Source organism: Rutidosis leptorrhynchoides, chromosome 6 (assembly GCF_046630445.1).
Source record: "Rutidosis leptorrhynchoides isolate AG116_Rl617_1_P2 chromosome 6, CSIRO_AGI_Rlap_v1, whole genome shotgun sequence".
Lineage (NCBI taxonomy): Eukaryota > Viridiplantae > Streptophyta > Magnoliopsida > Asterales > Asteraceae > Rutidosis > Rutidosis leptorrhynchoides.
Genome location: NC_092338.1, coordinates 440,262,630 through 440,279,777, shown reverse-complemented (window position 1 = coordinate 440,279,777; position 17,148 = coordinate 440,262,630). Strand labels below are relative to the sequence as shown.

Here is a 17,148-nt window from a genome sequence, read left to right as displayed (position 1 = left end):
TGTTAATCATAATTCAATTGTCCATATCTTTTAATTCGTTCATCGAAATTACGCGATCTCTAAATAAAAAGTTATTGATTTTTCGCCAGCTTTCCAAAAACATGCATATCATATACCTTATATCAGTAATATATGTATTAAATTCGTGATCTATTATAAACTATTTAATGACAAAATTAATCGTACTAGCATGCATAATCCTATATACTCGAGCACTAGTCAGGGATACACTATTAATATATAATAGATAAGATATAAATGCTTACGTATCAATATTGTGATTCAATATTGTAGGAAAGTACGTAGACGCAACGGAGATGATAAATACTAGTTTGACTCACGAGCAAAACACTTGAACAATACTCAAAACCTCCTTAGTAATAACCCATAGTTTCCTTAGCTCTATCCCGCTTGAAAACCCATTTTGAAAGTGACACGCTCATGACCTCGTCGTAGTATTTTAAGTGATATAATTAGTAATAATAATAATACTACTAATAATAATAAAATAAATAATAATAATAATCTTAATAATAATAATAATAATAATATTAATATTAATATAAATAATAAATAATAATAATAATATTACAGAGGGAGTAGTATATGTGTAAACAAAACTCGAGCATAAACTGGCCTTTTATAGGCAACTTTTTGGAATCTGATGCCCATGCGATCGCATGGGGTTTTAGTGTATTTTCCATGCGATCGCATGGCCGCCTGATCCAGCTCAAAATGTTTTTGTTTTCTTGTTTGTCGACACATTATTATATAATATATATAATATATATAATTTAAATAATTAATTATATATTATATTAAATTCATGTGCATAGTTGACTTGTAATTTTCGTTCCGATGACTCGTACGTTGTCACTCGACTTATGTCCCGGTTCTGGTTTCTCGAACGCATTTTCGTACGCTTAGAAAACTCGCAATTTACGTTTTGTGACTCGTACCTTTGTCAAAATATAGTCTTAAATTATCAATAAACTATATCATTCAAAGTGTATCTTAAACTTTCGAGTGTTTTGGTCATTTACTTCTATAAATCATTGTCTCGCTATTTGTTAATATATATATAATAACAAATCGTTTTATGACCAAGTTAATATATATTTTCAACATTCATAAACAAGTTTTAAATATACGTCGCAAGTTATTCATATAATTAATATTTCAACTTATCATATATATTCAAATAAATATTTAAACCAATAAGTTTAATGTACGGTATCAAACAATTAATACATTGTTACGTTTTCAAGTTATAGTATATATATATATGTATCTATATACATATAATTGTTCTCGAATCGTCAAGAATAACCGAAAGGTATTTGAATATATGAAAGTAGTTCAAAAATTTTGAGATTCAGTTTTACAGACTTTGCTTATCGTGTCGGAAATATTAATCATACAAATATTAAGTTTAAATTTGGTCAGAAATGATGATGTCATAAAAAGGCTATTTCCCTTTATAAAAGAAAATCAAAAAGAAAAAGAAAATTTCTCAATCACTCTTGCTGATGTCATAAACAAATTAATTTTTTTTTATAAAAAATACATTAATCAATAAGTAAAATATCATAAATCCTTGACGAAATTTAAGGCCGAAGTCTACGAACTATGAACTGCCAACTTCCATGCATATCTACATTTAAACTAATATGGAGTCGCTATTTTGGTCATTGAATTTTACAGATTTATTTCCAAAGTTCACCACTATCTTTTCTTCTAATTCAATTTTAATTAATCGTTAGTTTAGTTTTATAAATTAAATCATACGGAGTACTTAAATATTTAACTATTGTACATCTAGAACTATCTATCTATCTATAGTTAATATTAAAATGCTATAATGATGATGTCATTATTAGACTAATTCCTTTGTTAAGAAAAAAATCAAAAAGAAAAAGAAAAAAATTTAAACATGGTGGGTGATGTCATTAATCTAAATATTTTAAATTAAAATTAAATCTTATTAATTAATTATTATTATTAAATCTTATTAATAATTATTTTAATTATTAAAATTAAATAATTTTGAATTATTTTAATTAATTATTTTGAATTGAGTACGAGAAGGTATAAAAGCTAGACAAACAGAAATCAATTCTAAATTTATATTTTACTTTACATTTTTAAAATAAAATGACAAACAATATTATCTCTTATGATTGGATGTGGATTGTTTAATATGCATTTTAGGTGTCTGATGAAATGTTTAGCTGACGAGTTTCTTAGTCGGACTCTGTGGTTCCATGAGTCATTAAACTAAATAACTTTAGCATTTACGTCCACTCAATACCTAAAACATATCATTAAACTGTTTCGTTTATATTATCTCTTATGATTGGATGTGGATTGTTTAATATGCATTTTAGGTGTCTGATGAAATGTTCAGCTGACGAGTGTATTAGTCGTACTCTGTGGTTCCACGGGTCATTAAACTAAATAACTTTAGCATTTACGTTCACTCAATACCTAAAACATATCATTAAACTGTTTCGTTTAAACAAACCCGTGATTTCACGGGTCATTTCACTAGTATTTATATATACACTATCGTTCCAGTGATATACTCTGTAAATTACTCCGTAAAATATCCCCTTCTTCTTCCCCATAAGCCCTAAATTTTCAATCCCTAAATTTTCAATCCTTGATCTGTAATCTTCTTTATCCGTAAATTTATTAATTCTAAAAATCAATTTGTAGCGTGATTCAATCTGTCGATACACAGCATATTGAACCACGGTCGATTCAATGGCGTCCCTACGGCGGCTGCTAACAAAGGCATGAATCAACGGCGGCGGGAGTGGCGCCCCAACCACGCTCCCCCGTGAATGGTCTAAGAAACATAGCCGTGTACTCTAAAGCCTTCCTTCTTTTGTGGATCACCCAGAATATAAAATTCCATGACCAAATGGATATGTGATCCACAAGGGTTGAAGATAACTGATTGCATGTGTACAGTATGTACATTACCCCCCTTCATTTTTAGACTCTATTAAAAAAAGCAATCAAGAAATGCCCTAGTCGTTTGGAATGCACAATATAATTGCTCATTTTATATTACAGTACATTTTATGTGCAAACTTTTTATATTCAGGATCGGGTCAATGCTCAGAACTACCATAATATTATATTGCTAAATGCTAATATTTCAAGATTCCTAAACAACATTGACGTCTTAACTGATCAAACCCGATTCAAGTTGATATATCGTGCTTACATATCATACAAATTCGACGTTTAAAAAATTCCACACGATATGATTCATTGAACTTCGCGGTTTGCAAATTGCAATCACAAAATGAGGAGCAAATTACAGCTAACTTATAGAAGTATTCAAAGTATACTTTTCTGTCTGCTTATCTATAAATTCAAGAATCTCATTAGTTTCCAAATCATTCTCTTTTTCATTGTATAGTACTTGCGAAAAAAGCAAAATGGCAATGCAAAGGAACAATGTTGTTTTCCAAATTTTGTTATTCACTCTTGTTTTTGTTATCGTAAACTGTACTGGCTTACAGTTAGGGTTCTACCAAACCACTTGTCCAAGAGTTGAAAAAATTGTATATGATACTACCGAAGAATACATTCATCGAGCTCCACCTCTTGCGGCATCGTTGCTTCGAATGCATTTCCATGATTGTTTTGTTAGGGTTTGTGCAAATAACATAAACCATATTATTTTTTTATTTAAGTGACGTGATCACGAGAATTGAGATACGTATGATGTTTTTTTTTTTTTTGCAGGGATGTGACGGTTCTGTGCTATTGAACTCAACCACGACTAGCAAAGCAGAGAAAGATGGACCTCCAAATCTTTCACTAAGAGGATTTGAAGTTGTTGAAGCGGCAAAGGCTGCACTAGAAGTTGAATGTCCCGGTGTTGTCTCTTGTGCAGATGTCTTAGCTTTAGTTGCTAGAGATGCAATTTTTCAGGTATATATTGTTAAGAAGGGTTTGACTAACTTGTTTCATATGAGCACAAGATAATGATGACTAAATGTGCTCAAACTTTCTATTTTTAACTTAAAATTCTGTCTATTTTTGGAAGTTTATACATCATTAAACTGCTTAACTTGTGGCCTATGGACACAAGTTAGTCTTTCCTTGTTAAAAATAAGAAATAATATCCATTAAGAGCTTCATACATCAATAATCATAACAACCTTTTAAGTAGTTGATGACATACATATTGGCCCAAACCCTAATCTAGCATTATATTTTGCTAATATGGCTATTATAAACATTTCCGCTAACACTAACAACCTGTCTTTAAATTAAGGGGATGTGACCCCGGAAAAAACTATAAATCAACAACTAGGAACATGTTAATAACAACCTTTGGGAGGTCGTAACTTCTTAAACTAGAATAACGATAATTACAATCGAAAGGTTTTAATTAGAGATCATATAAATGTTTCGAAGACTACATTGGTCATAAAAAGTCTTGATATATATGTTTTGTTGCAGATTAGAGGACCATTTTGGCCAGTTCCCTTGGGAAGAAGAGATGGAAGAGTTTCACTCTTTGCAGAAAGTTTCACTTTACCCCCTCCTTTCGCTAACATCACTCTACTCAAAACCATATTTGACTCCAAGGGCTTAAGTGTAAAAGATCTCGTAGTTCTTTCGGGTATGTTTTTTCCCTTGATAGTTATAGTACCAATTTTCTAACTTCCTCGTACGGTTTTATAACTTCTAGTCACACTTTATCGATGTATAACAATGTATATGAGCTGATGTTTAACTTGTTCGTATAGGAGCACACACCGTTGGGCTTTCTCATTGTTCAACAATTGCAACCCGATTATATAACTTCACAGGAAATGGTGATACCGACCCGTCTCTAGACCCAGCTTACGTACCTCAGTTGAAAAGTATATGCTCTCAGACCGATCGAACCACGCTCCTTACAATGGATTCAACTGTTGGAGAATTCGATGCGAATTACTATAAAGGTGTCACGCAACATAGAGGTTTGTTTCAGTCAGATGCTGCCCTTCTTAATGACAACCAAACAAGTGCCTATGTGAATTTTCAATCAAGGACTAATGGGTTCACATTCTTTAGAGATTTCGGAGTGTCAATGGTCAAAATGGGTCAAATTGGAGTCTTAACAGGTACTGATGGTGAAATCAGGAAGACTTGTGCTTTGATAAACTAATGAAAGCCGTTGAAAAAGAGTGATTAATTCTATTTTTTATGTGTAATTTAATTATTTCTATGATTTGTATTTCATATATAAAAAATGTAATGTAATGTATTTCCATTGAAGAAGAGTGATTATTTTCTTGTAACATTTGAATATCAAAACAAACATGGAGAGTTAAATTGTGATTATGATTTTGTTTTGAAATCATATTAGTTGTAAATATATCAAATTTGGACACCATTAACAATTAATTATTAATCAATAGAACCTAATCAAAATATCCAGCGCCTAAATATAATCATACAATAAAAACTATACAGATTTAGCACATTAAACATCCTTATTCGAGCGGTTATATTTCATGTGGCTCTTAACGAGTTGCCCAGCCGCGATTGCAGACATGAGAGACACCTCTCCGGCTAAAACCGCGGCAGCAACAACTTTAGCCAGCTGGCGTGCATTAGCTCCAGCCGATTCTTTACTCGCACCCTTTACTCCCAACAAATTCAAGCAAGCAGATTGTGAACCTAACTGGGTCCCACCACCAACAGTCCCAACCTCAATTGATGGCATAGTAACCGACACATGAAGATCTTGACCATTGTTGACCGCTTCCATCATGGTTATACAATGTGAGCTTTCAATGTTCTGGGCTGGGTCTTGACCCGTGGCTAGAAACAGAGCTGACACAATGTTACTAGCATGCGCATTGAACCCACCTAAAGCACCAGCCATAGCTGATCCAGTTAGGTTCTTGAGCACGTTTAGTTCAACTAACGAATCAACCGTTGTTTTCAATACTTGCTTTACCACTTGTTCTTTTATAACTGCTTCGCATACTATTGATTTGCCTCTACCTTCTATCCAATTCACAGCGGCCGGTTTCTTATCAGAACAATAGTTTCCGGATATGCCAATTATGTCCATATCAGGGAATTTAGGTTGGAGATAATCTAATACGTTTTGAACACCTTTTGAGACCATGTTCATCCCCATTGCATCACCGGTGCTGCAAGTGAACCTTATGTACAGATTTTTTCCTGCAATCGCGCATCTTATTGTTTGAAGCCTGCCGAATCTGCTTGATCTACATTCATTGCATTCGACTAATTAACGTTAATCCACTATGATGCAAAACGAATAAAACAAATAAGTATTATTATATATACTCAGTATTACTTACCTATTCTTTTTTCTTTTTTTTTAAAAGCAAATAAGTATTATTATATATACTCAGTATTACATTGTACTGTATGTGTTGATAGACATCTACTACCCATACTTACCTATTCATTTACTTTATAAAAATAGCCAATTTTTACAGAGTCAATTGTGTTAATAGAAAATAGTAGATAAAGAAGAAACACATACATAATGGGTCAAATTTGTGGAATGTGATAATTATAATATATGTGTAGTTGCATCAGCAATAATTAGTGGCAACTTACCTAGGTAGTAAGCAGTGGGTTCCTGTAAAACTACTAGTTTGGAAAAAATATATATATATATATATATATATATATATTTCAAATTGTGTGGAACACCACTAAATTTAACGATAAGACCCACATATTTTTAAGTCTTATGGTTTTTTTAGAGGTAAACAATCACTAAAGTACCTTTCAAATATAATTAGCTTTGTAAAAAATTCGGGACCACTTTAAGTTTTCGTCCTAGATTCGCCACTAGATTCACCATTAGCAATAATGCATTTTATGTCAAATAATATAGTTTTATTTTTTTGACCCGTTACCAGACTTGCCCATTTTGCGACTTCATCATAAGATTTTAAAAATACTAATTGTCATTTAACATGTAGTGGCTAAAGTATAAACCTCTTACTTGTTAAAAACTGAAGCAAGAGTTTCAAAGTTTAGTGGTTCCTCCAAGAAGAACTTCAAATCAGCAGCTCTTTTCGCAGTGCCAAACCGAACAACCGGAGCTCGAGTCATGCCATCTTTAAGTAAAACACTAGTGGCACCACCAGACACATATATTGCCTTACAACCTCTATTAGTACTAGCCACAAGGCACCCTTCAGTGGTCGCCATCGGCACATAAAACTCAACTCCATCAAGCAACAATGGGCCAGCTACACCCACAGGTATTTGCACGTAACCGATCGGCATCTCACAACACTGTCCCAATATCGAATCATAATCAAAACCCTCCATAGGCAAACCGTCAACCGACTTTCCTGTTATCCTTTCCAACGCTAGCCTCCTTATATAAACCGCACGTTTACAGTCCCGAAGCTTTGTTTCCAATGAATAAGACGGTATTTTACCATTAACCACGCCTTGTAACACCACCTCATCGTCTTCATTGACCATGGTTTCCGTTTGTAAATTTGCATTACATTTGAAACCGGTTGTTTCTTTTATATCCTCGTCTTCTTCGAAACGCTTGTGGTGAAAGAGATAATACACAACTGATAATGAGATTATACATAACTGATATAATAAACATGAGACAGAGAATGTTATAATGGCAGCCATTTTACCGCGCCACCTGATAATGAGATAATACACAACCGAGAATAAAATTGTACTAAAACATACACTGTTTCGAGTATCAACCTTTACCTTATTGTTGGCAGCTGCCCAGTTCAATGGTGTTGTGTGCCAAAAGGGACAAAGAAAATGAATTACACGTTCTGTTAAGGAATTTATCATCATAGGGAGAATGAAATATTTGGTATTATAAGAAGTTATTTCAATGATGAGAAATGTATAGAACAATTGAAAGTGTATATATATAGGTAAGGACTAATTAAGGAGTGACATTATTAAACTATAGGCATAAGTATTTGACCATTATTTATGTACATAGTTATAGAAGGTCAACAGAGTTGAATAAATTAATACAGCACACCAAATGTGGATTATAATAAAATTAATCCACTGATTAGTGTGGCGAGTCAAATACACTGCCTAACATACAAACAAAATGGGTAAGTACTAAGTAGTGACATCTTTAAACGAAAGGAGTACGTATTTAACCATTTTTCATGTACGTAGTTATAAAAGGTCTAATGAGTTGCTTAAATTAACACAGCATACCATATGTGGATTATAATAAGATAAGCTGATTAGTGAGGTGAGTCTAATCCACTGGTTAAAATACAAACAAAATACCAAACAACTTTGTGTCTGTTAATCAATTCTGTTTGCCAATACCTCCAACTTTTTGTATGTTTCCATATTAAAGATCTAGGGAACACATGACATCCCTACAAAAAACCTAGATCAGATAGTTCGAGAACAGTGCAAGCTAAATCAAGAAGAAGAAAAAAAGTGAGATTTAAAAAAAAAAAAAAAAAAAAAAAAAAAAAAAAAAAAAAAAACTTAAGAAACAATGTTGGCTGCAAACTCTCAGCCACATTAGTATTAGAAAAATAGCTTATTTGTTTTCAAACTAGACAGCCAGATAAATGTTCCCCAAGATACAGTGTTTTGTTTATCAAGTAAACAACTAAACACCAATAGCTTCACTAGTGTGGCTTAGGTGACGAATCTAAAGTAATAATAGAACTATGCAATCCCAAATACCCCTTTATATTAATATAAAACAAATTTGTTGTTAAAGAAATATGAGTGTCAGATCTGTAATAATAATGGTTACAAACAGGAGATAACCGCCATGACTAATCACGCCGGTATTGAATGTGTCCAACCGTCTATAGGTTGCCCTGCCAGGATACAATACATCTCAAAGTTTGATCAATTAAATTAGACAAATACCAATTCATCATCACAGCCCTATATTTTATAGTTTTAGTGCATACATTATAATTTACAAATATCACCTCCCTTCCGAAAATAATTCTTTTACATGAATTGTCCCTATAAGTGCTTAAATTACCTCATATCACAATTGTTAGAGATTACCTCTCCGAAAGCTTCTCTGTAAGTGATTAAATTTGAGCTTAACCACTTGTTAAGATCAACAAGTTGTTTTAGATATGCCAAAGCAGCCACCCTAATACCCAAAAACAAGGCAAACAAATAATACTGAAATATAATATAAAACAGCTAACACCTTGCGAAGAACATATAGAAAAACAAGAGCTATTGCATCTTTCTCTTGAATCTCTGGTATTATTGTACCCCGGCTTTAATGTGATTGCTTGAAATTATCCTCATAAATAGACAAACATATTACTACACGAAAAAATCAAGATGTTCTGCCCTACAATAATTCATAATCTGTGGAAGCATGATCATCGGTCGCTAAAAGCCTGGAAGGGATACAAAATGCAACTTGGAAGATACGCCATTGTTCATAAACTACGAAAAAACTATAGCGATTGGACGAGAAAACTATCATCAAGTGGACAACCCATTTGCTATACACCTTCGGAGCTTATTGGAGAAAAGTGATTGGGCCAGCCCACTTAGCTAGGCCCAATTTATTGCAGCTGGTGTCTACCTTTTTTAACCAAAGGGGAAATAGTTTACTCCGTATTAGGGTGCGTTTGTTTGCCTCTTAATGGAATGGTTCAGTGCTGAATGCTGAACCATTCAGCATTCAGTGCGTTTGTTTCTGACCTCTGAATGACGTATGGTGCTGAATGGTTCAGAATTCAGTGCTGAACCATTCAGAGATGAAATACTCTCTTAAGCATTATGAGTCCAATTTTTTTGTAATTTTCTCCTCAAATCTATCATGAACAATTAACTAACAAGTATACTGAATATTTTATTCATGTTACACTTTGATAAGGTCATTTTACTCCGTTTATATCGTTCATTTTAAATGATTATCAAACAGCTTATTTTCATTCAGAACAAACTTTATTCAGAGGCTTTGAATCATTCAGATTCTGAACCATTCAACACTAAATCATTCGGTTTTATCAAACGCACCCTTAGTTAAACGACATTAGATAGGCTCACACAACAATCAAACGCAACATGACAATTCGAGCTAAAGCTGTTATGTACTCCGTATTTGTATATGTATAATGTAGTGACCCGAACTTTCCCATGTTTATATATATATATATATTAAATGAAATTGTTATGATTAAGTGTTTCCAACATGTTAAGCAATCAAACTTGTTAAGACTTGATTAATTGAAATAGGTTTCATATAGACAATTGACCACCCAAGTTGACCGGTGATTCACGAAAGTTAAAACTTGTAAAAACTATATGATGACATATATATGGTTATATATATAGTTAACATGATATTATGATAAGTAAACATATCATTAAGTATATTAACAATGAACTACATATGTAAAAACAAGACTACTAACTTAATGATTTTGAAACGAGACATATATGTAACGATTATCGTTGTAACGACATTTAATGTATATATATATCATATTAAGAGATATTCGTACATCATAATATCATGATAATATAATAATTTAAAATCTCATTTGATATTATAAACATTGGGTTAACAACATTTAACAAGATCGTTAACCTAAAGGTTTCAAAACAACACTTACATGTAACGACTAACGATGACTTAACGACTCAATTAAAATGTATATACATGTAGTGTTTTAATATGTATTCATACACTTTTGAAAGACTTCAAGACACTTATCAAAATACTTCTACTTAACAAAAATGCTTACAATTACATCCTCGTTCAGTTTCATCAACAATTCTACTCGTATGCACCCGTATTCGTACTCGTACAATACACAGCTTTTAGATGTATGTACTATTGGTATATACACTCCAATGATCAGCTCTTAGCAGCCCATGTGAGTTACCTAACACATGTGGGAACCATCATTTGGCAACTAGCATGAAATATCTCATAAAATTACAAAAATATGAGTAATCATTCATGACTTATTTACATGAATACAAAATTACATATCCTTTATATCTAATCCATACACCAACGACCAAAAACACCTACAAACACTTTCATTCTTCAATTTTCTTCATCTAATTGATCTCTCTCAAGTTCTATCTTCAAGTTCTAAGTGTTCTTCATAAATTCTACAAGTTCTAGTTTCATAAAATCAAGAATACTTCCAAGTTTGCTAGCTTACTTCCAATCTTGTAGAGTGATCATCAAACCTCAAGAAATCTTTCTTATTTACAGTAAGATATCTTTCTAATACAAGTTAATACTCATATTCAAACTTTGATTCAATTTCTATAACTATAATAATCTTATTTCGAGTGGAAATCTTACTTGAACTTGTTTTCGTGTCATGATTCTGCTTCAAGAACTTTCAAGCCATCCAAGGATCCTTTGAAGCTAGATCAATTTTTTTCATTTCCAGTAGTTTTATCCAGAAAAATTGAGGTAGTAATGATGTTCATAACATCATTCAATTCATACATATAAAGCTATCTTATTCGAAGGTTTAAACTTGAAATCACTAGAACATAGTTTAGTTAATTCTAAACTTGTTCGCAAACAAAAGTTAATCCTTCTAACTTGACTTTTAAAATCAACTAAACACATGTTCTATATCTATATGATATGCTAACTTAATGATTTAAAACCGAAAAACACGAAAAACACCGTAAAACCGGATATACGCCGTTGTAGTAACACCGCGGGCTGTTTTGGGTTTGATAATTAAAAACTATGATAAACTTTGATTTAAAAGTTGTTCTTCTGGGAAAATGATTTTTCTTATGAACATGAAACTATATCCAAAAATCATGGTTAAACTCAAAGTGAAAGTATGTTTTTCAAAATGGTCATCAAGACGTCGTTCTTTCGACTGAAATGACTACCTTTATAAAAACGACTTGTAACTTATATTTTTGACTATAAACCTATACTTTTTCTGTTTAAATTCATAAAATAGAGTTCAATATGAAACCATAGCAATTTGATTCACTCAAAACGGATTTAAAATGAAGAAGTTATGGGTAAAACAAGATTGAATATTTTTTGATTTTAGTAGCTACGGGAAATATTAACAATTCTATACAAATCATATCCTAGCTAACTTATATTGTATTATACATGTATTCTAATATATTATGTAATCTTGGGATACCATAGACACGTATGCAAATGTTTTGACATATCATATCGACCCATCTATATATATTATTTGGAACAACCATAGACACTCTATATGCAGTAATGTCGGAGTTAGCTATACAGAGTTGAGGTTGATTCCAAAAATATATATACTTTGAGTTGTGATCTAGCCTGAGACGTGTATACACTGGGTCGTGGATTGATTCAAGATAATATATATCAATTTTTTTTCTGTACATCTAACGTTGGACAACTAGTTGTAGGTTACTAACGAGGACAGCTGACTTAATAAACTTAAAACATTAAAACGTATTAAAAATGTTGTAAATATATTTTGAACCTACTTTGATATATATGTACATATTTGTTATAGGTTCGTGAATCGACCAGTGGCCAAGTCTTACTTCCCGACGAAGTAAAAATCTGTGAAAGTGAGTTATAGTCCCACTTTTAAAATCTAATATTTTTGGGATGAGAATACATGCAGGTTTTATAAATGATTTAAAAAATAGACACAAGTACGTGAAACTACATTCTATGGTTGAATTATCGAAATCGAATATGCTCCTTTTTATTAAGTCTGGTAATCTAAGAATTAGGGAACAGACACCCTAATTAACGCAAATCCTAAAGATAGATCTATTAGACCTAACAAACCCCATCCAAAGTACCGGATGCTTTAGTACTTCGAAATTTATATCATATCCGAAGGGTGTCCCGGAATGATGGGGATATTCTTATATATGCATCTTGTTAATGTCGGTTACCAGGTGTTCACCATATGAATGATTTTTATCTCTATGTATGGGATGTATATTGAAATATGAAATCTTGTGGTCTATTGTTACGATTTGATATATATAGGTTAAACCTATAACTCACCAACATTTTTGTTGACGTTTTAAGCATGTTTATTCTCAGGTGATTATTAAGAGCTTCCGCTGTCGCATACTTAAATAAGGACAAGATTTGGAGTCCATGCTTGTGTGATATTGTGTAAAAACTGCATTCAAGAAACTTATTTCGTTGTAACATATTTGTATTGTAAACCATTATGTAATAGTCGTGTGTAAACAGGATATTTTAGATTATCATTATTTGATAATCTACGTAAAGCTTTTTAAACCTTTATTGATGAAATAAAGGTTATGGTTTGTTTAAAAATGAATGCAGTCTTTGAAAAACGTCTCATATAGAGGTCAAAACCTCGCAACGAAATCAATTAATATGGAACGTTTTTAATAAATAAGAACGGGACATTTCAGTTGGTATCCGAGCGTTGGTCTTAGAGAAACAGAAAATTTGCATTAGTGTGTCTTATCGAGTTTGTTAGGATGCATTAGTGAGTCTGGACTTCGACCGTATTTTCTTTAAAAATGATTGCTTAACATTTTTTGGAAACTATATATTATTAACATGTAAATATTATGTGATATATTAATCTCTTAACGTATTTGATATTATGTGATAGATGTCTACCTCTAGAACAAGTTCCATTGACTCACCTAATAATAATGAAGAGTCAAATGTAAATTGGAATGATTCGTGGGCTGATTCACAAGTTCCCGAAGAGGAACCAGAAGAAGAATCGGAACCGGAAGAATAAATAGAACCAGTGGGGGAAATAATAAAACGGTTAAGTAGAAGAAAATTCTCAACCAACCGACCAAAGTTAATTATGGTCAATGGTGTTTCCGCCAAGGAAGCAAAGTATTGGGAGGATTACCAATTCTCCGATGAATCGGATCCCGACAAGGATTCCGATGATGTTATAGAAATTACCCCAACACAATTTAATAAGGCAAAAGAGAACAATAAGGGAAAGGGCATAAAAATAGAGAAATTTGATTCCAAACCCGATGAACTTTATATGTATCGTCAACACCCGTATTTCTTAAGTTGTGACAAAAACACGGGAACCTCTAAACCACCAGGTTTTTCTAAACCAATGTGGAAAACGATGGCTCGTATTAGGGGAACATCATATATCCCTAGAAACTTGGCAAAACGAACCAAAACCGAAGAAGAAGAAACGAACGAGTCGGAATAAGATAGTTGTATTCGTGTGGTGTAATATATGTAATATAGTGTGCTTATGCTTTATGATATATGTAAAAATTGCTTGTATTAATAAGTATTTTTTTTATGAATCTAACTCTTGTCTATTTTACAGTATAAAAACACAAAATGGATAGACAACCCAATATTTTAAGAGACCTACCCGGAGACATGATTGATGAAATCTTGTCTAGAGTCGGTCAGAATTCCTCGGCACAACTATTTAAGGCGAGATCAGTTTGTAAGACATTCGAAGAACGTTCCAAGAATGCCTTGGTTTATAAAAGGCTTTCGTTCGAAAGATGGGGGATATCACATTGGGAAATCCATAAGTTACGATGTGTTTACTTTGACGCATATATTGCGGGGAACCCAAATGCTATTTTACGCAATGGGTTAAAAAATTATTTTGACTCAATATATCCGAATATAGGACTTCATGATTTAGAAAAAGCGGCTAACATGCAACATAAAGAAGCATGTTATGCTTACGGGTTAGTAATGTTCGCTTCTCACCAAAGTGAGAACAAGAACATCGGGCTACAACTATTAAACAAAACGTTCCCACAAGTGACGGAGTCGGTAATTGGGGTAAGAAATGAGGTTTTTAGGTTATTACGAGATTGTTGGTCATTACGAAACCCTCGTCCCTTTGACGATGTTACAACACGCTGTCTTATCAACGGCCATAACGGTTATGTTCCACAAGACCAAGGATGGGAAGTAGTCCTAGTAAAACCAGAATGCATGACTTGTTTCTGGACGTATGAATTGAAATGTCCCGTTCTTATTGATTAAAAACGTTCCATATTAATTGATTTCGTTGCGAGGTTTTGACCTCTATATGAGACGTTTTTCAAAGACTGCATTCATTTTTAAAACAAACCATAACCTTTATTTCATAGATAAAGGTTTTAAAAAGCTTTACGTAGATTATCAAATAATGATAATCTAAAATATCCTGTTTACACGCGACCATTACATAATGGTTTACAATACAAATATGTTACAACAAAATAAGTTTCTTGAATGCAGTTTTTACACAATATCATACAAGCATGGACTCCAAATCTCGTCCTTATTTAAGTATGCGACAGCGGAAGCTCTTAATAATCACCTGAGAATAAACATGCTTAAAACGTCAACAAAAATGTTGGTGAGTTATAGGTTTAACCTATATATATCAAATCATAATAATAGACCACAAGATTTCATATTTCAATACACATCCCATACATAGAGATAAAAATCATTCATATGGTGAACACCTGGTAACCGACATTAACAAGATGCATATATAAGAATATCCCCATCATTCCGGGACACCCTTCGGATATGATATAAATTTCGAAGTACTAAAGCATCCGGTACTTTGGATGGGGTTTGTTAGGCCCAATAGATCTATCTTTAGGATTCGCGTCAATTAGGGTGTCTGTTCCCTAATTCTTAGATTACCAGACTTAATAAAAAAGGGCATATTCGATTTCGATAATTCAACCATAGAATGTAGTTTCACGTACTTGTGTCTATTTTGTAAATCATTTATAAAACCTGCATGTATTCTCATCCCAAAAATATTAGATTTTAAAAGTGGGACTATAACTCACTTTCACAGATTTTTACTTCGTCGGGAAGTAAGACTTGGCCACTGGTTGATTCACGAACCTATAACAATATATACATATATATCAAAGTATGTTCAAAATATATTTACAACACTTTTAATATATTTTGATGTTTTAAGTTTATTAAGTCAGCTGTCCTCGTTAGTAACCTACAACTAGTTGTCCACAGTTAGATGTACAGAAATAAATCGATAAATATTATCTTGAATCAATCCACGACCCAGTGTATACGTATCTCAGTATTGATCACAACTCAAACTATATATATTTTGGAATCAACCTCAACCCTGTATAGCTAACTCCAACATTCACATATAGAGTGTCTATGGTTGTTCCGAAATATATATAGATGTGTCGACATGATAGGTTGAAACATTGTATACATGTCTATGGTATCTCAAGATTACATAATATACAATACAAGTTGATTAAGTTTTGGTTGGAATAGATTTGTTACCAATTTTCACGTAGCTAAAATGAGAAAAATTATCCAATCTTGTTTTACCCATAACTTCTTCATTTTAAATCCATTTTGAGTGAATCAAATTGCTATGGTTTCATATTGAACTCTATTTTATGAATCTAAACATAAAAAGTATAGGTTTATAGTCGGAAAAATAAGTTACAAGTCGTTTTTGTAAAGGTAGTCATTTCAGTCGAAAGAACGACGTCTAGATGACCATTTTAGAAAACATACTTCCACTTTGAGTTTAACCATAATTTTTGGATATAGTTTCATGTTCATAATAAAAATCATTTTCTCAGAATAACAACTTTTAAATCAAATTTTATCATAGTTTTTAATTAACTAACCCAAAACAGCCCGCGGTGTTACTACGACGGCGTAAATCCGGTTTTACGGTGTTTTTCGTGTTTCCAGGTTTTAAATCATTAAGTTAGCATATCATATAGATATAGAAAATATGTTTAGTTGATTTTAAAAGTCAAGTTAGAAGGATTAACTTTTGTTTGCGAACAAGTTTAGAATTAACTAAACTATGTTCTAGTGATTACAAGTTTAAACCTTCGAATAAGATAGCTTTATATGTATGAATCGAATGATGTTATGAACATCATTACTACCTTAAGTTTCTTGGATAAACCTACTGGAAAAGAGAAAAATGGATCTAGCTTCAATGGATCCTTGGATGGCTCGAAGTTCTTGAAGCAGAATCATGACACGAAAACAAGTTCAAGTAAGATCATCACTTGAAATAAGATTGTTATAGTTATAGAAATTGAACCAAAGTTTGAATATGATTATTACCTTGTATTAGAATGATAACCTACTGTAAGAAACAAAGATTTCTTGAG

The 17,148-nt window shown here is 32.4% G+C and overlaps 2 protein-coding genes across 2 annotated transcripts; one reads left to right on the top strand and one right to left on the bottom strand.

Moving 5' to 3' along the window:
- Positions 1-3,452: 3,452 nt before the first annotated feature.
- Positions 3,453-5,330, top strand: LOC139855318 (peroxidase 27-like). The gene is made up of 4 exons (XM_071844546.1): positions 3,453-3,668; positions 3,763-3,951; positions 4,486-4,648; positions 4,776-5,330. Exons 1-4 carry the CDS (start codon positions 3,453-3,455, stop codon positions 5,177-5,179), a joined length of 972 nt encoding a protein of 323 aa, XP_071700647.1. The 3' UTR covers positions 5,180-5,330.
- Positions 5,331-5,497: 167 nt separating this feature from the next.
- On the bottom strand, positions 5,498-7,500 carry LOC139852163 (3-hydroxy-3-methylglutaryl-coenzyme A reductase 3-like). Its single transcript, XM_071841388.1, has 2 exons — positions 7,010-7,500; positions 5,498-6,254 (listed from the first exon to the last, which is right to left on the bottom strand). The coding sequence occupies exons 1-2, from the start codon at positions 7,498-7,500 to the stop codon at positions 5,498-5,500; spliced, it is 1,248 nt and encodes a 415-aa protein (XP_071697489.1).
- Positions 7,501-17,148: the final 9,648 nt, after the last annotated feature.